The 26,165-nt window shown below is 47.0% G+C and overlaps 2 protein-coding genes across 2 annotated transcripts; one reads left to right on the top strand and one right to left on the bottom strand.

Moving 5' to 3' along the window:
• Window positions 1-1,380: 1,380 nt before the first annotated feature.
• Window positions 1,381-12,391, top strand: CLDN16 (claudin 16). The gene is made up of 5 exons (XM_054207527.1): window positions 1,381-1,639; window positions 6,226-6,328; window positions 6,585-6,749; window positions 7,830-8,021; window positions 8,348-12,391. Exons 1-5 carry the CDS (start codon window positions 1,526-1,528, stop codon window positions 8,485-8,487), a joined length of 714 nt encoding a protein of 237 aa, XP_054063502.1. The 5' UTR covers window positions 1,381-1,525; the 3' UTR covers window positions 8,488-12,391.
• A 143-nt stretch (window positions 12,392-12,534) lies between these two features.
• Window positions 12,535-20,651, bottom strand: TMEM207 (transmembrane protein 207). The gene is made up of 5 exons (XM_054207518.1): window positions 20,424-20,651; window positions 18,565-18,602; window positions 18,084-18,128; window positions 17,491-17,633; window positions 12,535-16,516 (listed from the first exon to the last, which is right to left on the bottom strand). Exons 1-5 carry the CDS (start codon window positions 20,601-20,603, stop codon window positions 16,368-16,370), a joined length of 555 nt encoding a protein of 184 aa, XP_054063493.1. The 5' UTR covers window positions 20,604-20,651; the 3' UTR covers window positions 12,535-16,367.
• Between the last annotated feature and the right edge of the window lie 5,514 nt (window positions 20,652-26,165).

Raw genomic sequence — 26,165 nt, 5'->3', positions numbered from 1 at the left:
TGGCTTTTTGATCTGGGACTTTTGTTCTCTACCTTGTGTCTCCCAAAGCAGGTGCCGAGGACCTCTTCTACGGCGTGACCTCTGAGGAACAGAGTGATCCTGGGATCAAGGCAAAAGACTGTTAGCTCTGACAGTAAAACTGCCTCGTGAGGTTATGATAGGGATTATACGGGCTATATATTGTGAGAATTATAAACTTATTGCTATTGTATTTGGAGTGAAATCTCCGGGAAGGGAAAGCAAGCTTTGAGCAATTCTGTAAAAGTACCGATTGGCTCCATCTGGAGGCGACAGCTGAGATGACAGACACCACCAGTTCGGGCAAGCAGATTGTCAGCGGAGCTGAGAGCAGAGCCAGAATCTGCTCCTCAGCCCTGTGTTGAAGACGTGCCCAGTAAAGGCAAGTCTCCAGTCTTTTATGGCTTCTCTTTTCAAAAATAAAGATCACTGAGGATGTGATGGTTTCTGTGCATTTGTACTATTGGGATGGGAGGAATTTCCAGTCCCGCTCCCCCTTGGTTTTCCTGAAAGGTACCCTGGAGCCCTGCTGGGTTTCTCAGCGCTGTGAGAGAGGAGGGGTTGAGTGAGAAGTCCCTTTACAGACGCCCTGTCCTTCTGTCCCTGGCAGCCTGCGTGAGCCCTGCTCACCCAGGGAGACCTGCAGGAAAACAGGAAGGTTGCAAGGGCAGCAAGCGAGTAGGCAAAATCCAACCAAGCAAAGTCCCCCAATCTGGCACTGGCTTGAAAAGTTCAAGATTCCCACATGGGACCTGGATTCAGACCATGAACAAATTGAAGTCCAGGGCATGAGAAGTGTCTAGGTTTTGCTTAAATGCAGAAATTAGAGCTCCACACCTGAGCTGGGATGGTTGTCGGTGTTGGCTCTGAAGGCCCATGACTGCTGCCTTTTCCCTTCCCTTTCTAGTGACATTCCTGCATTGAACTAGATCATCACTGCATCAGAGACCAACAGGGTAACCAAAGGGCCTGGGGTCTACACCAAGACACTTTCTAGTTGCTCACTGCTAAGGCATGAACCAATGTAGTGGAATAAATGTGTGTGCACATGAGAGCTCTTCTGTGTGTCCCTCAGTAGTGCTCAAAACTCCCGCCCACAAAGAACAAGTTTTGATTTTTTTTTTTCCCCCTACTTTGCCGAACCCTGCAATGATACCCATTTTCCTGGCAAGTCCAGGACTCCAGTTACCTGCATGCCACTTCTGCACAGCCCTGTTTCTCTTCAGCCAGGCATGACAAGAGCTCTAACGGGGCGGGCGGATTGGCTGCCGCAGCTCCCGCGGGCGCTCTTGCCCTCCTCCCGTCCCCATTGCAGGTGACCGTTGCTCCTGCGGCCATCACTAATGGATGGCATCTGTAGAAGTGAAAAGCTCCCGCTGTTCGTGGCCACTGGAAGAGGGTGGCAGTGACCTGAGACACTGAGGCTCTGCCTCTACCCCAGCGGCAAGAACAAGGGCTGGGCAGTATTTTTCTCCCCCCACCCCAGATGCACTGATCACCTGCTGACATGAGGTTTTTCCTCCAGTATGCGGGCTGTTTTTTTGCTTTTTTCTCTACTGGGTTTTTGATAGCATCTACCTGGACGGACTGCTGGATGGTGAACGCTGATGATTCCCTGGAGGTAAGACCGGGGTGAGGAGAGCCTGATCACCAAAACAAAAGTGTCCTAGAGAGAGTTTGGTTCTGGTGTCATTGCTCCGCTCTCATGTACGTTTTTCCTGTTGTGCTGGATGAAAGTGGATGAAAATGAAATTAATGAGTCCGGCAAGAGCAGCGGAAAAGTGGTAATTCCTTCTCTTTTGTGTAATTCTCTCTGCCAGACTTTATGATCTGCTCTCACTTGGTAAATTCAGGAAAGGTCTACAGGCTCTAGGTTTAAATGTGTATGAACTTGAGTACAGTTATCCTGCAGCTCCAGCCTGCATGGATATTTTGGAGATGTTTCTAGTTCTGTAGGTCAGACTTCTTGATGGAAAAGTCCAGCATGTACACCTGTGCTCTTCAAGTCTTTTTCTTAACAGCCGTTGAGCTATAGGGCGAGCAGAAATTTCTGGGGAGCATGGGGACTGGCGTCAAATCCAACACTCAAAAATAATCTTCTTGAACTTGTGCAGACAGTAGCACTCTCATGTTAGAGAAAGGTATTGGCAAAAGGACTTTGCAAACAAGGGAGCAGAATGCCGCTTACATGCACGGTGTGCCCCAGAGACTCCAGCCCCAAACCATCACTGTTTCTCCAGCACTCATTACTGCAAGTTGGTATTTTTCTTCCCAGAACAGCCAGCACTTTCTGTACATTTAAGGGCTGCAGGTCCACAGTGTGGGAATCTGCTCTCTGGCAAACTGGATACTTTATGTGGTGAAGGTGAAACACCTTCCAAGACAGGGAGTTTGGCTGAGTATACCAAGAAGAAACTTCCCATCTGTTATCCAGCATAGGAAACGAGAAATCTGCTCTGCACTCAGTGATTGCAATGCAACCTTTAGCTGCATCACATTACGTGATGAATTGTCTGAGGAAAGAAGGATAAAACTGATTACAAGGAAAATACCTTTTTTCTCTATGCCACAAGAACTCCTGACAATAGGACTGCCAGTCCCACCCTGGAAGCTGGTTGTAGACGGTCAGTGTGTCTGCTCGGCGTGTCTGCTCGGTGAGCCTCTGCAGGGAAAACAGCGTGCACCCCCTGAAGCTGGCTGGGATATCCCTCTTCATTTATCATCTTAATTTAGGAGCTATTTTAGATTTATTTCAGGAAGATGTGAATTGGCTGTAGTCTGCTGAAGATATCAGCACGCTCCGAAAAGCCAAACGGATCCCAGATTGGGGGAAAAAACAGAAGAGCGAAACCCAACTCCTGAGCAGAGTGAAGCCAGGAAAGATCCAGTCCGTTCCCCTGAGGCTGTGTAACCTTGTCTTCTTGGCACAAAGGCACCTGCGCTGGGCTGTCCTGGAGCGCTCCATTAACACCCAGTTTGGTTATTAGCAGCCACTGCTCTCACATTCCTGCTCTGAGTGTGAATACTAAATAATGGAGAAAAGTGCCCCCAGCCTTAATACCTGACCACTGATCTCCTTAATGGCTCTAATGACTCACTGCCTCTCTAAACAGGAGAATGCAGGTAAATCATCCACGGCCAGAAAAGTGGGGAGTCCACTGTGACTCCTGTTTTCTGCTGGAAAAAGGTTAATTCAAGCAACTTTGACTTCAGGAGAAAGGAACTCCGATCCTCCAGCATAGAAAGTCACCTGGCTTTGACCCTGGCCCCAGCAGCTGGGGAGGATGAAGCCCTCCCTGTGGTCCTGCCGGAGAGGAGCAGCCCAGGAGAAGAGGCCAGGGAGCAGCCAGGGCCCTGCCAGCGCTCTGCCCTCACAGCCCCTTGCCTCCCCTTCAGAAACCAGCGGGTTACGGCAACACAGAAAGGGGCTTAAGCTGGTGCACTCCGGGTGAGCATCAAGACAAGCCTGGGTCAATTTTTGCAGTGGTTTGAGCAGGAAAAAACCCACCATCTGCTTCCCAACACGTACTGTATTGTGTGCACAGCCCGTCCCTGTTGCAGGCAGATTAAAAAAATTACCACTACTGTTAAACGCTGCCTGCTTTACTCTCGTGCTGGGCTTGTAATTATTGTACGTTGGCACCTTTTTATTGTGCGGTGAAACACTGTGACTGTCATCGCTCACATGTTTGTCTTCTGCGCTTTCCCCAGAAGGGGAAGTATGTGCTTGTTCTGTCATTTTTTTGTATTAGAATTATTTTACTATTAATTATACATTATGCATAGGATATAATTATATATATTACAGTCATTATGCAGTTCATGTTTCACATGCATACCTGTGTTAGGGAAAGCAGGTCGTGGCAATGTGTTTTGTAATCGAAGTGGCAGATGAAGAATTTGGTCGTGATGCTTAGCTTCTCGGGGAGTCCTCGGCTGGGCCCAGGGAAGCTGGACCAGATTTGCTATGGGGGGAAAGAAGCGATGGGGAATTAGGGCTACCAACAGGGTGCATGAGTCCGGCCATGGGATGGAGAAATCCATGTCCCCACATGACGCCCCAGCCAGCCCTGACCCCTCTCCCATCTACAGCAGTGAGTTCCCGTGTGCCTGAGGGTCTGTGCTGCCTGCGCAAGGGCAGATGATGCCCAAGGTGGTTTGGGAGCAGAAGGACAAACGATGCACAAAGCAGAGGGGAGCAAGGGATGGCCAAGGAGGTTAAGAAGCAGATAACAGAAATCAGAATAGCTCAGTGGTGGCTCAGGCCAGCCACAGGTCGCCTCTTCTGATGTCTGTTCCCACCCCTCCTGTACCAGGCAATGAGACATTTATCCCTGCTTCTGCCCATGTTCAGCGCTAGCAGGAGGAGGTGACAACTGAAATATCCCAAGAAACACAAAACATTTTCCAAGATTTTTCGAGTCTGGGAAGGGTGTTGTTTCACAAGCTAGACCATGATCACGACTGTTGTACCTTAAGACCTCTGTTTTGCTTGGAGGCTGACAAAGCCTGGAATCCTCTTAGTCTCTTTATAAACAATGAGATGAAGATGCTGCTTGTAAGATTTAAAAAACAAGACTTATGCGTGCAAGTGAGGAAGTAACTGAGGGTATTAACTGAATACAGAGTAGTATGAATAAGCCTATGGTGGTTTGGGAGGAACATGAAATGATATAAATACAAGTGGAACCAAATATAATTTAATAAAAAATATGCTAATTTCAAGCACAGCTATAATGGTGGTGAGTTAAGACAGAAGAGGAGCTGCGGCTGGCTTAAGAGGGCCACGGTAAAAACTTACATCTGATATAAACAGGTCAAATTGTTCTACATGACACTGTTCACTTGAAAAACACAAAATCAATGAAAACATTTTTTTTCCGGCATTGCTGCTCATTTTTTTGTGATATTTTTCATTAAACCTTCCGTTAAATTCTCAGAAATTGTAAGTAGTTTTCATCTTAATGAAAAAAATGTGTAGATTATTTTCATTCAACATAAATAGTATCTTTTTTTTTGTCTGAAGTAGTGAGTCATTTTTACTCACCTTTTATCCACAGTGCAGTGTTGCAGAGAAGATGTACAGCTTGGCTGGGACATTGTATTGTGGAGAAAATACTGCAATTGGCTACGGACTTCAATATATCCTGAATGAGACTTTATTAAGTGGCCGAGATATGTTATTATCTGCTTTGTGATTTACACAGTGCAAGAAAAATGAATTTGTTGCATCATCCAAGCAAGCCTGGTCCCTTTCCCCTGCATGAAACCCATTCCCGGGGAGAGTTTCTCCTTCCATTAGCTGCGGCGGGCGGCAGCTGCACCGGCATTAACTCCGCTCCTTGTATGAGCAATTCCAGGAATGTTTTAGAGGTGCTTGTTGCCGTATTTGCATTGGTAATGAAAATACCTCCCATATTAAAGCGCTTTATGGAAGGCTGGGCTGGGAATGGTATCTACGGCTTCAGGACAATGGAGACGATGAGCCATGATGCTACTGCAACATCTGCCCGAGTCTGGATGTCTCAACGATGAGTGTGGCTCGGGCACGCGTGGTCCCATAGCTGGCAGCGCACCAGGGAGCCCCAGGGCCAGGATCAGCTCCAGCTGCCTCTCATTTTCCAGCCGGTGTTTATGGAGATGTGCCTGGAGAGGGGCTCACGTCCACACCTCCGATTTGCAGCAAAGCACTCCTCTACCATGCCGCGGCCACCTCCCAGTGCAGGCGCCCGGCTGCTGGTGCAGCGCCTGCCATGGTCCCCCCTGAGCTGCTCCTTCTCGGCAGGGGGATGGTGTGAGGGGAGCACGGACAGCAAAGTGTCAGGTCGTCTGGTTCATAGCCCTGCCCAGCTCAGCCTAGACAAGCATTTGGCAAGGAGTTATCAAATCTGCTCTTACATCTCTCCCGTCAGCCACCCCCCAGCTCCTCCCAGAAATTTCCTTCATAATTTTTATCCTTACCAATAGGAAGGTTTTTTTCCCTAATGTCCAGTCTGAATTTCTTTTGCTTTAATTTAAAACCATTAGCAGAGACGCAGAAAACTTTGTCATTTTCCTCCATCCTGCTTTTTTTCTTCTTCAAGCTAAACAACTCTGGTTTGCCATCGACACAACTGGACCAGGATTTCTGTTGAAGGGCCCAGCTGACCATCCGCTCTGTTGGTGGATGTATTAACTTACAGTCCTCTTTCTCTTCTTAACCTACAGGTAAGTACAAAATGCCGTGGCCTGTGGTGGGAATGTGTCACAAACGTTTTTGACGGGATCCAAACTTGTGATGAGTACGACTCCATCTTCGCCGAGCACCCCGGTATGTCAGAGTCAAAGATGTGTCTACAAGTGGTGGGGACCCTTGAATGTAGAGAAAAAGAGCATTTTCTACTCAGAGACAGATAATTTAGTGTAATGATATTACAGCCATATTTCTTTTCTCAGTGAGATATTACTCCCAGGGGAAGGTGGAGAGAACTTCACCACAGAAAAAAAAGTTCCCACGGGATCTGATCCCATTACCCTCCCACGCTTCCATTCTTTCTGCACTAGAACAGTCTGCTTTTGTCCTGCAGTGAAGCTGGTGCTGACCCGAGCCATGATGATCACAGCAGATATCCTGGCAGGATTTGGATTTCTCTTCCTCGTCCTGGGACTGGACTGCGTGAAATTCCTTCCCGACGAGCCGCTCATCAAGCTGCGCATCTGCCTGGTGTCTGGAGTTATGTTGCTCATTGCAGGTATTCTCCTGCCGTGCCCCCATCCTGCAGGACAACCTTCAGTAAAAGGGGGAAGCCTTAAAGCCTTCTATTATTCTGGGGAGAGGAGCTGGTGATTTTCTTGAGGGCAAACATGGGGGAAGGATCCTTATTTGCTTTATTTGTGCAATATAACTTCCACTCTTCACTGCCTGCCCCTAACAGAATATGGTTGGGTTTTTCTGCTTTCATTTATTGTATTGACCAGGTGACTTCTCAAGTACATCAACTTGGTTCAGAATTGACTGACTTCCATTCACTGCTCTTTTACTGTGAAGAAGTGTTGTTGATAATGCAAAGACACCTAATTGCTGAAGGACTAGAAATGCCCCAGCACCCTGGTTCGGTTCCTGGCTCTGCCACAGATCGTGTGACCTTGGGCAAGTCATTTAGGCTGAAATCTCTGCAGCCAATCTCTAATAAAAGGATAGTAACACATCTGTCCCTCCTAGGTGATAAATCCCTAATTGACTGAGGTGCTTTGCTGTTACAGCCAGTGGGAGAATTTTAAATGCAAAAATAAATGGATTGCCAACTAGGTACCAAGTAATTTCATTTGACTTTATGCCAATATCAAGCATCTACCTCTGCTTCAGCATAAGCTCTGGTTCCGGGGGCACATGTAAAGCACTTTGAGAGGTTCTTTTAAACATCCTCCCAAAGTTTGTCTGAAAAATGCTGTCAAAGTTCTGAAAGTCAAAACAGATCAGAAAATTAAATTCCTGAAGTAACTTTACAATAAGTTGATAAATGAGCTGAGAATGGAGGAGGTTTCTACCTTTTAATGCAGAAACCTGAGTGCTGCCAACTGATGCTGATGGTGTCTGTGAGTGCCAAGGTGTGAGGTACAGCCTCTGCCTGTACTGGCCTGATCCAGCCAAGATCAGTAGGAACCAGGGGGAATCTGCCAAAGTGACCGGGCTGAGACAGAACAGGGGCCAAAACCTGTCCATCCTAAAGTCTGACCCAGCAGAGAGAAGACTATAGCTCCAGATTTTATATTGGTGATCTCCTTGTGGTCCATCTGGGAGCTCGTTGTGGCACCTCCCTCCTGTCCTGCAGGTCTCCCAGGCATTACCGGCTCGGTGTGGTACGCCGTTGATGTCTACGTGGAGCGCTCCTCTCTGGTCTTCCACAACGTGTTTCTGGGCATCCAGTACAAGTTTGGCTGGTCGTGCTGGCTCGGCATGGCGGGGTCGCTCGGCTGTTTCTTATCGGGGTCCCTGCTCACCTGCTGCATGTATCTGTTCAGAGGTGAGGAACTGAAAGGCAGGGCTGAAACACAGTTCAGAGATAGAGCCATGGCTCGGGGCCTGCTGCAGGCACACCGGGTGGGGAAAGTCCTTCAGGGACATTCTTCAGGATGGTTGCTCATCCCCAGTAGCAATATCTTCAGCTGTGAAATGGGAATAGTGTTATTTCAGCAGCTCTAGAAAGCACATCAAGGTGGTGAGGTGGGAGCTGAGGTGTAATATTATGTCATATCTTGGAGTACTGCTTTCTCTGCATTTTGAGGCTTTGCAGCTGAGAGTCACCAAGCACTCATTAGCAGACCCTATTTCTTTCCCTGTGCCTCACAGAGACCAGCTCTGGAAGACTCCACTCTGCTTACTCCTTGAGGAAAGGCTATTCCTCAGCTGGGACAATCGTAACAAATGTGCATTTGCCATCCTCTCAAACAGCTACTGCCAAAATGTATGCAGTGGACACCAGAGTGTGAGGAGGAGGTGAGTGCTGCAGAAAGAGCTCCACTTCTGTTTGTAGTGGGTTGCACAGAGATCCGAGCTCCTGTGGTTGTGATACAGACGCCAAGTTAAATGTCAAGGATGTACCGTATGCTACAGTGTTTGCACTGTGAGAGCTTGAAAAAAAACCCCTTCTTTCCAGAGACTAATCTCCAAGGATATCTTGCTTTAGGGATTCCTGTTGTCTGGAGTGATGAGGCCGCTTGCAGAAGCATGGACTGAACTAACCAACACAAACTCTTTCAGCATTTGGCTCAACACTATCGGCACAAGTGAGATAAATCCTGGATCAGACCCCAGTGTTCAGCATGAAGATCTCCAAACTGTAAGATGGATCTGTTCCGTGTCTGGCAACGTGTCGACAGAACATGCAAAGCAGAAAACACAGGCAAAGAGAGGGACTGATTGTCTGGCCAACACCTGGACCCTGCGCACCCAGCATGGGGGTCTGCTTCTCTGAAAGGCAGCTGGAGAGTTCAGCAGAAGATAAAGAGCTGCATTAAATGCTTGGTCCTCTCTTTGGTCCACGAGCCTCTGCACTGAGGAAACACTGCAAATTCAGGTGAATTATTCCCTGCAAAATATAATCCTTCTCAGTAAGTGCTAAAACGTACATTAAAGATGCTCTAGACTCACTGAGATCTGGAAATTGCCAGCTTCTTTTTGCTTAGGAAAAATTTTGCCTGGACAAAGACAAAGTGAGTGAAGATCCAAGATCTGACCTTGTGCGTGACAATATGTCTATACCAGCTAGATAAATGATAGTAAAATCTATTGTCCCTTTCTATCAAAAGATATTTAAATTCAATTCAGGACTGCTATCCCCTGCTGTAATCCAAACTGCCATAGGCTGGGTAAGGCTAGAGCATCGGCCATGGGCGGGTGAAAAAACCCCAGCGTGGTTTAACACGTTCCCTAAAAATTGATGCAAAAATTATTCCATGCTTTTGAAGGGAAAGAGAAGTTGAGACACAGTTTTCTTGGGGCTGGTAGAAACTGGCCAAATCCAGTCCTTTCTAGCATGGGCACCACATCATATGGTCATGGGTCTCAGCACAGAGATATACCTGTTCAGGAGGAATGGAGAAACAGCAGCGGAGGCTCAGGAGGGTGTGCACACTCATGGGTACCGAGGCTCCACCAGAGGTAGGCTTCTTCCACTGACTGCTTGGTAGGGGGACTGGACGGAGAAACTCCCTTCCTCCCCCAGGGCACTATGATGTGAAGCCTTATGTTATGAGGACCAGAGGGAGATGGGATGGCTGTGGATGGCGTGGGCTGTGTCTCAAAGGGTACTTCTGATAGCCCCTATTATGGAAGATGAAGGGCCGAGTCCTCACGGATTGTTCTAGAAGCAGCATCTTGGGCTGCGGCACAGAAGTGACGGGCAAGGGTGAAAACATAACCCAATCCTGACATGGCTCCTAATCAAATAACACTCAGACCCTGGGACAGACGGGACAACAGCATGTCCATATGGCTTTGCTACGGGCTCAAGTACCTCCACGAGGCTCAGACTGTAACACAACCATCTCAGCAAGGGCCCTTGCAGCAGAGCTGAGGCAAAGGAGGCTTTGTGCCTGCAGAGTTCATGCTGCTTTGGTTGGCAGACATTTATGTTAGCCAAACTGAAAGCAACTTATTGCCAACAGATGAGCTGTATTGAACAGATGTAAACACAGTAGGAGAAGTGACGGAGCCTTTTTTACAAAGTCCTGGGAGACGAGGAGTACAAGAGTTATGAGCGATGTGATGAATTCATGGATTACACCAAGAATGCACAAAGAGATCTGGAGGTAATAGGAATTTCTGCCTGTTATTGCAGGAAACTTCACCCAGAGCCTTTTTTTTTTTTTTTTTAACTTTCTCATGTCACGTCAGAAAAATGTATTTGCTGTGGGGCTTTTGGAGTGGAAGAACTGGAGCTGGTACGTTGTGCCAGGGGAGGGAAGCTCCAGGGATATTTGAGGGTCTGGTTCCTGGGCTGTGTCTCTGCACTCCTGTTCCTTCAGGGACATGGAGGGAAGGAGAGGGAGGGTGAACCCATGGCAGAGCTGTGCTCTGCCACTGCTCCGATGCCTTCATCCCTGCTCTGATGCCTTCATCCCTGCTCTGATGCCTTCATCCCTGCTCCTCCCCAAAGAGGCCAAGGCTGTCTCCATGTCCCAGAGGGAGGAGAGATGCCCCGACGCCGTGGGCCACCCCAGCCTGAGTCACCCAGCACAGAGACGCTCCTCGGGAGGAGGTATGAAGCTGACATCATCACTTGGACCAAAATCCTGAATCAAATCCTTCCCAGACTATGCAGCCAGGGCGTTAGCCCTCACCACTAACACTCAGGGACACCCGCCAGCCTCTTGTTGCTTTTTTCTATAGCTCTTTCTGAGGCAAGAAGATTATCTCTTGCTGGGAAGATTTATTTCTTGTTTAGCAGAGGAGAAATAGTCTGGGATCACCTGCTAATGCGGGTGTAATTGCAGATCAGAGACCACTGATTTCTCCTTTTTCTCCTGTAAGCTGTAGTTGAGGAGACTTCTGGGCTTTTGTCCTAATGGTCTTCAGCTGTTTTAAGGTGGTGGGAGGTGCTTTGAGACTTGCAGAGTGTGGGTCACACCAAGCAGTGGCTCAGTGGACACTTCGGGATTAAATGTGTATGCCCTGGTCAGGCGTCAATATAGAGGACTGCTCTCATTAGTCCCTCCATCCCTGTGCTCCTCCTGGGAGCCCACAAATAAGGCACACGCATACCGCAAATACTACCTTAACTCAGGGCGCATCATCCTTAAATATACTTGTATACAAAGAATGTTGCATGCACTTTTGTGAGCCTTTCTCTTCTCCAGTATCTATGTAGAAGAAGGGTTAATACTTTAACCATGCTCCTGTTCTAGCCATGCTCTAGGACCACTTTTGAGGATCTATCTCCTGCACAAGAGGACTAGGAAAAGGTCACAGCAAGCGTTAGGTTTGCTGGGTTAATGTTTTGTAAGAACCAGTCCAATGGTGCATTGCTTCATTATTCAAATCCTGCTGACAGTCTACCTGATGTTTTGATCAGTTGTTAATATTTAATTGTTAATTCACTGTTTGATTTAATTCTGACTCTGATTTCATGTCTGCAGTATTCACTCGTCATTAGCTCATTACCATGCCACAATGCAGATCTGTTTTAGTTTGGTTGTTTATTCATTAGCAAGAAACCTCCCAGAAAGTGCATAGGATTTATTTTTTCTTTCAAAATCACAACCGGTCTCTAAGGTTACAGACATTGCAGGTGAACTCAGATATTAAGGCATTTCCTTACTACCTACCTACATCCCATTCTGCAGCAGCTCGCTGGCTATGACAATAGACTGACTTTGCCTTCCTGGTGGCCATTGCTGGCTTACCAAGGCTCTTTGCTCAGTTGCAATTTCCAACTGAGGGCCAACATTTAATCCTTTAGTGCCAACAGCCTTTTAGCCTTTATTTTTTTGTATGTTTAGGCATCCCAGTCTCACTGGTCCATTTCCCAGGGTACAGGCAGAGCCAGGGACTCAGCCGAGAGCTAGTCTTGTAGGCAAGCTCTTTGCTAAGTCGATTTCATGCCTTACAAATAGGTATTGATTTCCCGTTTTGATATACGCAAGTAAGAGACAGAATATAACAATGACTTCTCCAGTGGCTGTCCTTTTCTGCATGCAATATTTTGTCCTCTCAATACCTCAATCAGCCTTGTTCATAAGGGCTCTTAATAACGCTTAATTAGGACTCACTGTGACCTTGTGAACTAGACTATATCCTACTGCAGCTGCATGAATATTTTCCAAAATACGAATTTCCCTCCTTTTCACGCACATTGTAATGTGATTTTTTGTGTGAATTCAGAAGATCAGTACAATTATTTTCAGTAGATACAAATGTCACTTCAGAATTCTGTTTTCCTTATATATTGTAACAATTGTGAGATACAATAAATGCTCTTGTCTTTGAGCATCGTGTTTCTCTAACCCCACATCCAAGTTTCGCCCAGAAAGGTGCTTTGCCAGGTGACCTGCTCTGACTCCTGTGAGGGAAAGCACCGCTCTCCTGGAAGGACACGCAAAAGGCAGCAGCACAAACAGGACCAGCCCTTGGGAAAGAGGGGGGTGATTTCGGAGGCTGCCCAGACCTTTGCTGGTAGCTGCAGACTCGGGACCGCGGTGCACACCTGCAGCAATGGCTCTGCAACAGCTGGCAGACTTTATCCCCAGCTTCAGTGCATCTACTTATAGTCATTTTATAAACTTTCAAAGAGAGAAAAAAAAAATTCCACCAAGAAAGCGACGTTTTCTTTCTCAGCTGGGGCTGGACCCCCCCAGTTTGCTCTTCTGCGTCTGTTAAATATTGTAGGCAAGCGATTAATGGCTGAAATATTCTGTCCAAGCACTGTTATAGGGAGCAGAGGGCAATATTCTCCTGGTAGCTCTTGGGTCCCTGCTGTAAAATGCCTTTGAGCGAGAAAGGGAAAGAGCCAGACTCGTGCCATCTGGTGACCTGAAGAGAACGAGCATCTGTCCCCGGCCCCATCCTCTTCCTCCCTACACAAAAGCCTTTAGCCAATAATTCAGAGTCTTCAGATGACAATAAAAAACAGATTAATGAGCATTTTTATTACTTTTACATCTTCCATGTGCAACCCTCCTGGCAGCCCTGACCGATCCCCTGTTATGACTCAGCTGCCTCTGGTTTTGCTCTACTTTGCCTGAGCGTCAGTTTATGACTTTATTATTCAGTTCTTGACGTGCGGAGGTGATAGTCCAGCCATGTGCCTCGCCACGTTCCCTTTGTCTTTCGCTTCCAGATGGTCACCAAGCAATTAGCTCCTCTGCACTGCTCCGGTTTCCCCCTCTCATGGTTTACCGACAAGTTCCCCCACAAATACATCTGCCTTCTAGTGTTTTCTGGGTTTTTCTAGAGCAGTTTGCCATTTCTTCTCAAAGTCAGCAGCAGGAAGTACAAGTCAGAGGATGGGTGGCAGCCAGGTCACAGCAGAACAAGTGCTTTTCCAAAGTGTACCCTGTTCCTAAGGTGATGAATTATAAAGAAATGGCTCATCTTTTCTTATAGCTCTGGAAAGATCAGCCAAACTGCATTAATTGCCCTCATTAAGGGTTGAGTGCTTTCAAAAGCAGAAGGTACTACACAAAATGTCTGCTTTTGTAAGAATGAGAACAGAGGTCTGGAGAAACCTTGTCCATTCTCCTGGAGCACCTGGGAGTAAGGGGGCAGGCTGGGAGAAGCAGGTTTTGCCGGCAACAGTAGGGTGGTGGGGCCATCCCAAATACATTTGCATAAGGAAGAAACCCATCCCTTTCTCTGTTTTTGCGATCAGGAAGCCAAGGACCAGGGCAGTCCCTGCTGAGTCCCCTCTCAGGGTACTCTCCTTCCTTACCCCAAGCCAGCAGCAATGTCAGCTTATGCCCTTCCAAGAAACCCTACACAAACTCATTTTGCAGATGAGTCCCGGTCTTCTGCAGTTTTTTGAAGTGCCCAGGGGTCCTGCCATGCTGCACAAGTACCACAGCACGCAGGTTCTCCCACGCTAGTGACTCCAGCTGGAGCCTCATTTTGTGACAGCCAGGAGCTTTCTTTACCATAAGCCATTTGATGCAATTTTGATGGAATAATTTTATTCCTTCAGTGAATAATTAAAGCACCCCAAACATGAAGCTGAATGCACACACTAGTAGCACAGAAACACAAACCTGTTTCCCAGGAATGTTTCTGCAAGAGCAGCAGCCTCCTGGGCACGTTGCCGAAAGCCTCGCTTGCCCTCTGTTGGGTGGCTGGGGAAGGATGCAGAGTGATGAAGGCATCGAAACCAGAGCAGTCCTTGCTCGTTAGCCTCTCCAGCCATCTGATTAGAAGGTGACATTCAGTGAAATTATAGGCAGCAATTTATTTAGAGCCAGGCAATTAATAAGCGGGAGACGGCAATGTTTTATGCGGCATACAATGCGGGCAACCTGTGGAGTTCACTTCCACGAAGGGGTCACTGAAGCAAATGCAGTGCGTAGGTGGGAAGGAAGTGATGGCTGATTTAACGCCCACTAGCAGGCTACGCAACCTGAAGTGACAAACATAATCAAATCTCATGCTTCAGGGCATAAATTGAAGGGGTTGTGTAGTGGAAGCAGTTATGTATATAAAAGGTCTAATCCTGAGAGGTGCTGATTACCTGCAATTCTTACTAAGTTCAGCCAGTGAAAGGACACTCAGGAATTGCTCGACTTCTCTGCTGGCTGAGTCTGTACTTGCTAATTTTCTTAATAAACCCTGTAATATTTTAGCCTGCTGGCACAAACATTCATTTTGCTACAGTAACATTTATTTCCTTTCACACAAGAGTCAAACATTAAAGCTGCTTCTAAAATAAGATTTTATGGAGATAATTTGCGGTGGTGCTGGCAGAGAATTTGTCTCTCAAAATACGCTATAATTCTTTATCTAGCGAAGGTACTTATATAGCCTCATTATGAGAATATGTGAGCGCTTCATAACCTTTAGTGGATTTATCTTCCCAGTCTCCCTCCTGAGCAGGGGAACCGGCACTAACCCCGCTCTACAGGTGGGGAGCTGCTCCCCAAGGCAGGTTGTGGGCTTCCATTAATGTTTTGGGGTACCTATGATGAACCCAGTTGCCCACTTTGACTGTGAGCTTGTGTCTCCACGGGCATGTGGTGCACAGTACTAGGTGTGACATTTACCTTCTGCATCAAAAGGGGTCTGATTGCAGCCCCCAGCCCTTGCCCCTGAGAGATCAGAGGCAGAGAGGTCACAGGCTGAATCCAGCCTTCAGTGACCTGCCCATGACAAACAAAGGAAATCTTTGCTTTCATCTGGAATCTAGCTAAGGGGGAAATTCGAGGTCTTTCCTCAGTAATTTGAGAACTAGGCAGGCTAATACTTCCTAGGAATGGCTTAGGTAGAGCTGATCCTGTTTGGCTATAAGGCAGTCTGGATGGCTTCTTGAAGTCTCTTTCTAGCCTGTCCGCAGTGGTCACCTCAAAGAAAATGACATTCTTTAGCCTAATCAATTTCTGTAGCTAAGCGCCAAATACTTAACCCCATAATTCATGTCTGTGGGGAACTGCTGTGTGGATCCTGGGCCATTCAAAGCCTGTAGGCCTGCAATGCTAGGGCAAGGGTAGCTGGGGACAGTCACCATGAAATTAAGAACCGTTCAAATGAGCAAACTCACTTTTTTTAGTCCTCTGTAGCCAGTTCCTGCTGCTGCTACTCCCCCCATAATCCTCATCTCTTGCTTTCCCTTCCCTGGCCATAAATTTGCTGCCTTTTGCACTAGACAAATCTGATATGCCATGCTAAATATTTTAAATGTGGCAAACGATCCTTCATCGCAGAGTGGCATGATTGCATTACAATGTATTAGAACAACATGACTTTGCCAGAGGGTGTTTGTTGGCACCGTGCTGAGTGAAGGAGGCAGCCCAAGTTTGAGAAGTAACTATCAAGTCATTTATCAACATTCGGTCCTAAAACACACGGGGTTGCACTAGCTCGAGCAGCCTTACAGAGATAAATCTGGAGGCTGAGCCAGAAACCCCGAATACAGACAGACCTTTGAGGCAGCTTCTCAAAATCCAGAGCCCTATCAAAATGTCAAGCTGAGCTCCTGTGATAGATTCAGCACATGCTTTTGGCATTTATTCCGTTGCATTTTGTCTCCCCTTTTAGGTACAGATGAAATACGTGCTGCTGTTCAGTCTCTCGGCCAACCTGTGGAAAGGGGTGATTTGATCTCACATTACTGTAGCATAATGGAAGATCTCCAATTAACCCAGTGGAATCACAGACACTCAACATGTGGTGTCTAGAGCTTGTTTTCCTTCATAATATCCTCATAGGATGGAGGCAACTCAGTTTCCCCAAGGTTGAACCGTGGGGCAGGAGACGAGGACATCTCTGTAGTCATGCAGGGGCTCGAAGATCCAGAGAACGGGCACTGAGGCACTTCACTCGCTGGGGAAAAAGCAAAGCCATAACTGTACAGCAGACGGGCGTGAAGAGCAAGTGTGGGGGTGAGAGGGGTGAGCCTGGGAGGGGCTGCCAAACCGCTTGGAAACAAGAAAGGCATGGATGTAATTTTTGAAGCATGGCATCACAAAGCCTATCACCACGAACTCCACATGCAAGAAGTGAGAACAGAGGAATTTGGGTGGGTTTGGCGTGGGTCCTCCCTGTGGAGACACTGTTCATGACCACCCAGAAAGCAGGCAATACCTTCTCTGGGAAGGGCTTAGTCTAACGACAGAATTAGCTTTATTCTTCTTGGAGGGACTGTTGTCTGGCCCAACCTGCTGCTGTTGCTGGCAATACTCCAGGTCAGTGCTGGGTGCTACACATAGTCATTATAGCCCAGTCCTCAAAAGTCTGGGTGCTCCCGGGGGAATGCTGAGGGTGGCTACCACGATGAACAGCACCCGCCAAGACGATTTTTTTGGCAGATGCCATGGTGTGTCAGCCAGTTGAGCTGCCTGCTGGGGTGGCTTAAATAGACTGGTGTGGTCTTGCCTGAGTGAGAAACACAGGTCATGTTTTGGAAAGGGCTGCCTGACCCCAGGCAGTGCCTGCGGCTGTGTATTTTGGGCTGCTGAGTGCCCTGGCACCGAGAAGGTCCCACACACCTCCAGTGTTAGCATGGCCAAGCCCCGACTAGGCACCTTTGGGACGCACGGACGCACAGGGACAGCACTGAGGTCAGCTGAAGGTATGGCTGCGGAAAAGTGGATGTGGCTTGTTAAGCCCTCCAGTCCATGGTTTCAACATCTCCCCAAGATGCCCAAGCTGGACACCCCACTGTTCACCATAAACACAGCACCCGGCTGCAGCCCGACTCTCATTCAAGCCTGGCCACATCTTACTGGGCTATGGATGGGCCACGGGAAGCCCCCCGGGGCCAGTGGGACCCTGCAGCAGGTAGGGAGAGGACTAACCACAGAAGGCATCCGAGCTGCTGAGCGCGAAGACGGCCAAGGTGCGTCGGTGGCGGGGGCAGCTCCGTCGTTTCAGCCAGCAGTGCAGGCAGCAGCAGATCCCACAGGACAGGAGCAAGGCCAGGAAAAACAACATCAGGAACCTGAGGCAGAGGCAGCAGGGGAGGCACAGTACCATCACCATCTGCAGGCAGCACCGACAGATGGCTGCGTGTCTTCAAATTAACATATTCATTAACATCTTTTGCAAATAGCCGTTAAATGTTGCGGTTTCCCCATCAGCGGACTGGACATGATCAAAGTCCCTGGAAACCAATGTCTCAGTGCTGAGTGCTCAGCGCTGAGTGCTGGCTGGAAATTCAAACATATCTCCCCAAAATCACTCATCGGTTTTGCCCAGCTCAGTTGTCAGCGTACAGTGAGGAGGATATGGATAAATGATTCCCATTAGTCAGTAAAGACAAAACACAGGGACAGCCCAGGAGCAATGCTCTCTAGCTATCAGTCTCTCTCTCTTAATGCCTTTCTCTCTGTATATCCATCAAAGAATATTATTTGCCAGTTTTTCCCTCTAAAACAGATCTGAAACTTACCACACATACCAGCTGCTATAGTTTTCATCGCTATCCCCGATGCACCTAACCAGGGAAAAATAAAAGGAACTTTCAGTCCAGCTGAGGGGACCATACCGTCTCCAACACGTCTACAGCACAAAGAAAAGCATCATCAGTAAGTAGAGGATTGAGAAGTTTTCCTCCATCAAGGGAACCCTATTAAAACTTTCTCTATGTAGACGGGAGCAGATGCAGATGATGTACGAAGCAGCGTGCAACTGGTTTGCCTTTCAACACTGGCACCTGCCACCAGCGTTTTTTGCTGAAAACCCAAAGGGTTGCCAGCTCCCCTTTCCTCATTCGGAACAAAAACTAAACAGCCATTTCCTGGAAGCCCCCATTCCTCTGCCGTGCCAGTGTGCCGGGCAGGAGCACAGCATCCCCGGCCAGAAGCACAGCATCCCCGAAAGAGCCCGGGGTGGGAGCAGCCGCGGGTGAGAAAACAGAGAGCCACACTCACCTCTCGCCAAGCTCACAGTCCGACTCAGAGTCTGCTAACTGAAAACACACATGTAAATCAGAGAGGGCAGATACGTGTTGTTTTTCTAAACCAGTATAATTACTGATCTCGGAGCAGGAAGCGGGAGAAGAAGAGCCCCATGTGTGCTGGCTCCTGCAGGGATGAAAACCAGCCCTATACCTAGCGACCACAGGGCTGAGCTTTCGCCTCTGCACATCTCTGGTCTGAGCTAGCCCCTATCAAAACCAGTGGATAACCTCGCAGAGAGCTCCATAAATTCAATAGTTTGCAGATGAAAGCGAGCCCAAGGGAAAGCATTTCTTTTGATGTGAAAGAGGGAAGGATGAGAGCAGGGAGACACAGGCAGGTGTCAGAGACCTGTTTACGGAACTGGGCTTTGCCATTCAGAAATGTCTGCTGAAAATGTCCCGTGACTAAATTCTTGGTCTGTAGATCCTTTTTCAGTAGCTAATTGTGATTGTAGCTGTAAACTGGAGCTGCTTTGACGAGACGTGTGCTCTAGCCAGCATTTTCCTGTTTTCGGATACTCGTGGTGCATCATTCCCAGAGTTAGGTTTCAGGTATTGCAAATATGTGAACCTGAAACTTGTTTTTCAGGTATATTTTCTACTCTCTGCGCAAGCAAGTTTATTTTTGCAAGCCTTGTTGATCTTAGCCTCAGTTTCAGGTCATCTGGGCAAAAAGTAACCGGAGTGGTTCATCACTATGATTGAATCAAATTCAATACAATTTTTGGCTGACTCACTTTAGGTGTGTTAAATCACTTGCCCAAATTCACTACAAAAAAAACTTCAGGTCAGGTATAAAATTGTGATAACACTGGGAAGCGGAATGAGCAAAATGAAAGAATTTAGATTTATTTCTTGGAGAAAACTATTAGAATGTAATTTGTAAATCATTACTTTACTTTGAATTTCCTTCGGCGTAAATGCAGAACACACAGAGATTTCTGACCTTCTTTGAGCCAAACCGGGAAACTGTTCTATATTAGAAATTTGTATCAAATATGTATAATTGAGAGTTCTCATATTACATCTCTAATTAGCCGGACTTCTTTGTAAGGATTTTGCTGTGCAAAGCTTGTGTCACTCTAAACAGCAAGAAATCACCCCACAAATCTCTATAAATCTCTATAACGTGTCTGATCCTGTGCACACACTGCCTTTTGGTCCCCAGTTTCACCAGAGTCTTTAGGTGTAATAAGTCTTTCATATAAAGCACTATCTATGAAATTTCATGAGCGGTTGAAACCCAAATGAGGAATAGAGAAAAAGACAGAAGCTTCAACTCTTTCAGACGTGTGCTTTTAAAACTGAGCTAATTTGCCATGTCACACATGCACCCTGGTGCCGAATATTTTAATTTTTTTTTTTTTTTTTCACTTCAACTGATTATTAGAATAACAGGTCAAAACCAGACAGCTGATTGCTGTGATTATGTGTGCCCTGAGTATTCTTCATGGCTGAATGACAACCTCTGGACTCTCTTTTATCATCCTTCAAACTACCTCAGCAGAGCTACCTTAGCATAGTTAAACTGCAGCAAAGTGCATCTGCTCCGAGGCAGTAATCTATCAGTGCAGCCAAACGCCCACCCGTGCTGCTGAAGACCCATGCTCTTCCATTTCAGTATCCATACACAGAAAAAAGGATTAAGGCAGTTTTCTCTGCGTTAAGTGGAATGGCTGTGAACATTAAATCCTCCCCAAATTCATCAGGTCCTCAAAAAATTCTTCCCCCAAAAATAACAAGGGCTGATGACTAAATTCTATAAAAGTTGAATCTTTCCCCCTCCAAAATCCCTAAAATCAGCCTGGCCCCAGTGAAGGGTTTGGTTACCTGGAAGAAGTTTAAACACAGAACTCCAGTTCTTGTGATCCATGAAGCGAAACACAAAGCTCCAGGTTTCCGCATCACTGGCAGGAGAAATATGGAAAGACCTTTGTTTGCAGCAATGTTCTTTGGAGCTTTTAAAACTCCTCCGTAATTTGGAGCTTTTAAAACTTCTCTGCACATCATGCCTTCAGCCAGAGAACACGTTACCCAATGGCTTCCCGCGCTTCAGAAACTTCCACTAGCCAGGGAATGAATTTGGGTTTGCATGGACACACTCAAACAGCTGCTAGAAGTTAAAGAAACACTAGTTTAAGGTCAGCACCTTGCAGTTGTTTTGGTCTTTTCATAGCTGTTCACAAATTCCTGTTGCTGCAGCTTAGTTCCGTATTAACCCACGGCTGTATTTAACAGGACCTGCTTCAAATAAGGAATCACTGGAGACCGTATCGCAAGGCCATGCTTTCGTTAACATGCTGCCTTCAACTGCAATTCTGGCATTGCAGAAAAAGCAGAGCTACCTCCAACCATCTCCTATGCACTGTGTCTACCACCTCAAACAGGTGCGCCGAGGATGAAGGAAATGCTTCCCAGCCTGAGACAACCACCACCAGCACCTCGACCACTGTTACGCAGATGCCAGGCATTGGGTTGCTGGGAAAATGCATCCAAAATAACACACATCCCCAGTGGTTCTCATAAGGGATACAAGATTTCATCGCAAAATATAAGGACTGACTTGATCCTAATGGGTACATCCAGGTGACGTAGCTAAACAGAGGTGGAAGATGGTTTGCACCGTAGCTCTGATCACCGCAGAACAGACGACCCCGGTTTGTTCGGCAGTCGGTAATACATTGTCGCTGAAGTTTACAGCCCGTGGCTGAAATGCACCATTAGCTACGGTTCTTTCAGATTTAACACAAAGGGTGTTGCTGTGAATATGTTCAGTGGTCACTCCAGAAGTTAAGCATTATGTTGTGATGCCGTTACTTCAGTAATGATTGACGAAGCCAAGCTGCTCTTGAGATATACCTCTGTGGCTTTGCTTCAACTATAAGGTCAAGAAGTCTAACCAGCTCTGATACACATACTGAACCCAGGTTTGTTATTTATTGTTAAAGAAGTTTTGCATAAACCCAGTCCAGACCCTGATGTTCTCAAATGTTTGCTTTCAGCTCTCTGCTAATTAAAGGCAAGCCTTTGAAACGACACCCTCTGAGAAAGCGTCTTTCATAATGGTGTTAAGTGCATGTGCTACATGATATAAATGGTCTGAACATGTTGGTGTCCCGGCTCAGACCAATCCTTTTCAATTTTGTTCAACAGTAAATTGTGAAACCAATTTCTTAGCTGTTTTCTTAGAAGAAAAAGCTCCTGCAGTATAAAAATGTGCACAGCCTTGCTGGGAACCTTGTGACTCTCACAATTTCAGGCTTCAAAAAAATCATCCATCAATGAACTAATTTCAGATTTCTTCCTCTCACAATTACTTCCCTCATGCCAGCACCCAGGGTACTTCCAGTTTAGAGCTACCAAATGGATCATCCCCAGTATTTTGGGGGCCGGGTACCACAAGGAGCTGCTGGTACTGAAAAATAACGCATAGCATCTGTTCTGGGTCTATTTCTAGAAGAAAAGGGTAAGAAATGAATTCTCCCACTGTTCAGCTTACTGGCCTCAAGGCAAACTTTGAATTTTTCTGGTGGTTGGTCCGATACAGAGGTTTCAAGTGGTGGTGGCAAGTTGTGGAGCCTGTTGTTACTGTATTCTCAGTAACGATGACGAGAGGAGACAGAATTGGTTAACAGGGGGTCCACGAACAGCCCTGTCTTTTGCTTGAGGGGCGATCCCGATACTGAAAAGAGCTGCTGCTTCAGCACGAAAACTCTCCCTGTCTGTGATCTAATGAGCAGCTTAAATACATGAATATCATAAAGAGCCCCAGCACTTGCTCTAAGCCAGTCAGGACCTGACTCTGAACGTCCAGAGGAGCTCTGCACCAAAACCCATGGCGGGCTGTGACCCCTCCTGCCCGCTCCCTGCCCACTGTGACACCCTGACACTTCAGGGTTTTGCAATCCCATCTTCTGGGTAGTTCTGTGTCCGAGGGTTATCTCCGGTCTGAGGGATTTTTCTAGACTTTTTGTCATTCTGCCCATGAGGAGACATATGCACACATATATATATACACACACATAGGGTGTGTGTATATAGTAGGTAGTCCCTGCTCCCTCCTCATCATCCACTGACTGATGAAAAGTTTGGTAGCTCTTGCCTCCTCAATCAATTACATCCACCTCATCAGTGGACTTGGGAGGCTGCTCTCTGATAGCTGTTAATTCATGGCCATTAGATTAAAAATCTGTTATTTCCTCGTCACCTTATGTCGTTGCTAGGTGACAAATGCATCTCCCAGGCAGCAACAGGCACTACTGCAACATACAGCAATTTATGATTGTCCATTATCTCTTTGCTTAAAGTGCCCAGTGCTTTCGATGGGAGGAAGATGTGCAGTTCTAGGATCATCCAAAGGGTGACTTTTAGAGTTGCCACAGAAACCGCCTCCACCGGGGGCTGGCTCTTGCTGGGCTTCAAGAGAGGCGATGCAAGACAGGGAGACAGGAGGAATCTGGGAAAAGCTGATTTAACTTGTCAAGTCTGACGGGTTCAAGGTTGGATTAGGGATCTGAACTTCAGGAACTGAGCTCGTTCACGTATGTACGTGCACTAGAAGCGATGGCCTTTGCTTGCTTGAGTGTCATACAATTATTTTCAGTCATGTTTTTGGTTTGAGCCAAAGTTTCAGGGAACACACTGGGGACCTCTGGGTTTTGGTGAGAGTGGGAGGGAATTCACTGGCAAACAGGAGCCCACACAGAGCCCCCGCCAGCTCCACCTTTGCTTTTGCAGCTGCATCCTCTGGGCTCAGCCAGGCTGTGATCGTCCCTTCCAGCCTCTCCTAGGAAGACTCAGGGCAGGGAAACAGAGTTTAGCCGAAGAGCAGGGTAATAGGGAGGACTGAGGACTGAGCATTGCCTGTCTGCAACAGGAAAACTAAAGGAGTTTCGATCTCTTCCTCACAAAATGAAAGCTGCAAGGAGCTGCTTGCTCCCTACAAATAGACGGAGATGAATAAATCCAGAACCAGGGTGAGCTATTTAAGCTAATGGCCAGTGCTGGCACGGGGACAAATGGGAGCAAACTGGCCATGAATAAATTGAGGCTGGAAATGCAAAGCAGGTTCACCCCATCCGGAGCAGCGAGGTTGTGCAGCAGCTTGTCCGTGGGAGGAGTGTGGGCACAAAACCAAACGGCTCCCGGGACGGAAAGTCATCAAGCTCCTGCAGGGGATGTAACCACTTCAATGGGAGTTGCTGACCCAGGGAGTCCTTTCCCATCCCATGGAAACCACCCCAGTTGGTCCTTAGACCCTCAAACCCGTCCACGTGCAGAGGAATCAGCCAACACAGCCCCAGGCTAGTGCGAGCGAGGAAGGATGAACTCTTTAAAACAAGCCTTGGTAGAGCTGGCACGGCCTGTTGTCTTTCAAAAGGATTATAACTAGTTGCTGCTCCCTGATGAATACGGCCCTTTGTGAGCCTGTGCGGGGGACGTGCTGCACAGGGGGAAGGAAAGACTCTGGGCGCTGATTGCATGAGTGCAAACAAGGATGACATTGTTCTGCCGCATCCTCCCCAGGAGCAAGGCTTTGCAGGTCTCCCTCAGATCTGAGGCAACTGCAGCTACCTCCGTCGTTTCAGATGGTCCAGAGAGCCCTTTTGTTTGTCTTGGTGTATCAGTAGGGAAAATCCCACAGAGAATGGGGTCAGTGAAGCCTTTTGCCTGGCAGAAAGCTAAAGGAAAAGGAATCTCTTTTAGGTTAGTTATTTGTAAAAGGGATTTCTCCTATTTGTGCTTGCATATCCCAGACTGAGAAGCACAGAAAACTGTCTTCAACAGAGAGGTGTTCAGGAAGACCTCAAATCCTTAAATCACACATTCATGGGATGTCAAAACTTGAAATTATCCAAAGCATAAAGTCCACTGAACTGTTGTGAGAAATTGCTGTGAATTGTCCAAAATACCCCTGTTCCAACCCTATAATGAATATCTGAAATAGATACTGCAACAACTGAAATACTGAGCATTCATGAAACGATTTAGGCAGGAGCTTTCTTGCGCTGGAATTCACAGGGGGAAGAAACATTGAGAAGTGTGCCTTTCCAGCAAGCATCTTGTGTATGCCCGTGACTCCGGTATCGACTCTGCTCTCACCATTAAAAACAAAGAACAGTGTGCAGTGTTTTACAGACAGCTGTGTCGTGGTGGGGCAATGGGAAGCTGAAAGAATTTAGAGAAGTGGTTTGGGTCCATCCCCCCTCCCCACCCCCCCCAAGTTGAGTTTTGTTTTGGAAACTCAAGTGGGATACTAAAAGAAAAGTGCCAAAATAACGGGATTTGTGCTAAGCCTAGCAGTTGTTTGGTGTTATGGGAGAATTCAGAGCTCAGCGTCACATTTTAAGATCTGCCACACCTGAGGAATAAATGGTAGTTTGGCTTCTCTCGTTTCTGGCTTGGACATTAGGACTTGAGATAATTCCCAGCTCTGTCACTGACTTCCCACATAGCCACGAATTCTGTGTATTACAGCCCACCTGGAAAAAGGGTATAAGAGACCTTTTATCTCACAAGCCCTCCAGACAGGCACTGTACCTCCCACAGAGTGTGTCAGAAATCAGTTCAAAGGGCTGGATAACCCTCCAGACTTGAGGAGCAGAAAGGCAGAATTAAAGATAAAGCTGACAAAATTAAAAGCAGCTTGAATAAAGAGAAAGATGAAGTATACCCGAAATGCAGTCAAAGTAATCACCAGCAGAAATTTTCCCCTTTGGTTTTTTAATGTGAAATTGAAGCTGATTACAGCTACTTGAATCCTGAAGTCTGCTGCTGGTTCTTCATGCTCAAACAGGTCCTCTTACTTTTAATCAGTTAAAATTGTATCTGTATTTTAATCATTAGAAATTATATTTGGGGTTTAATTCTTTTCCTTAATTTCTCTTTTTTTTTTTGTTACTCTGTTGCCAGGAGCTAAGAAATTACAGTTAAAAAATTAAATGTCTTATGTATTATAATCCCTGTAATTTACTTAGCTGCTGGATGTAAAAAGACAAAAGGAGAATAAATTGCTTGAAAGCAGATAGAGGCTTCATTTTCCCCTGCCTTTGAGTTACTGATATCACATTGGACACCACATGGGAGGTTTTGGCTGAGAAATTAGCATGAGAATATCTGGCACATCCTGAAACACATTTTCAAGTCAATTTTCCAGGCAGAACCACTTAGCAATGAATGCTGAAATACATCACCCTACCCATCATTATCAGCTGGTACATGCACTACTTCGCCAAGAAACCCCCCAGTCCGGGGGTTAGCTCTGCAAGAGGGACCACGTGGGCACAGGGACACGTACGTGTCTCTTGGTGCCTCCTGCAACACCCAGACCCCAGACACCAAAGGCTCAATGCGCTGTGCCCTTAAGCGAAGACACTTGCTGGCATTTCAGCCTAAAGATTCCCTGGATTTTCCAAATACCCCATGACTGCTGCCACAGTTGATTGCTTAGAGCCTTACCTTGCATCTTGGACTTGTGCCACTTGTCCTTTATGGGATTATTTTGCATTGTTGGGGTGCAGCCCGTCCCCCGGTACCCCCAGCCCACCTGGGCTCTAGGCAGGGAAAAGCAGT

Source organism: Rissa tridactyla, chromosome 6 (assembly GCF_028500815.1).
Source record: "Rissa tridactyla isolate bRisTri1 chromosome 6, bRisTri1.patW.cur.20221130, whole genome shotgun sequence".
Taxonomy (NCBI): Eukaryota; Metazoa; Chordata; class Aves; order Charadriiformes; family Laridae; genus Rissa; species Rissa tridactyla.
The sequence above is the reverse complement of the archived record's forward strand: the minus strand, read 5'-3'. Positions and strand labels throughout refer to the sequence as shown.

Bases quoted from the DNA above. Each gene is read 5' to 3' on its own strand.
- CLDN16 (XM_054207527.1), top strand. From the start codon at position 1,526: ATGAGGTTTTTCCTCCAGTATGCGGGCTGTTTTTTTGCTTTTTTCTCT. The intron at 1,640-6,225 runs GTAAGACCGGGG...CTTAACCTACAG, and splicing joins ACGCTGATGATTCCCTGGAG to GTAAGTACAAAATGCCGTGG. The intron at 6,329-6,584 runs GTATGTCAGAGT...TTTGTCCTGCAG, and splicing joins CATCTTCGCCGAGCACCCCG to TGAAGCTGGTGCTGACCCGA.
- TMEM207 (XM_054207518.1), bottom strand. From the start codon at position 20,603: ATGATGTGCAGAGAAGTTTTAAAAGCTCCAAATTACGGAGGAGTTTTA. The intron at 18,603-20,423 runs GTAACCAAACCC...GTGTGTTTTCAG, and splicing joins TGTGTTTAAACTTCTTCCAG to TTAGCAGACTCTGAGTCGGA. The intron at 17,634-18,083 runs GTAAGTTTCAGA...CCTCTGCCTCAG, and splicing joins TATAGCAGCTGGTATGTGTG to GTTCCTGATGTTGTTTTTCC.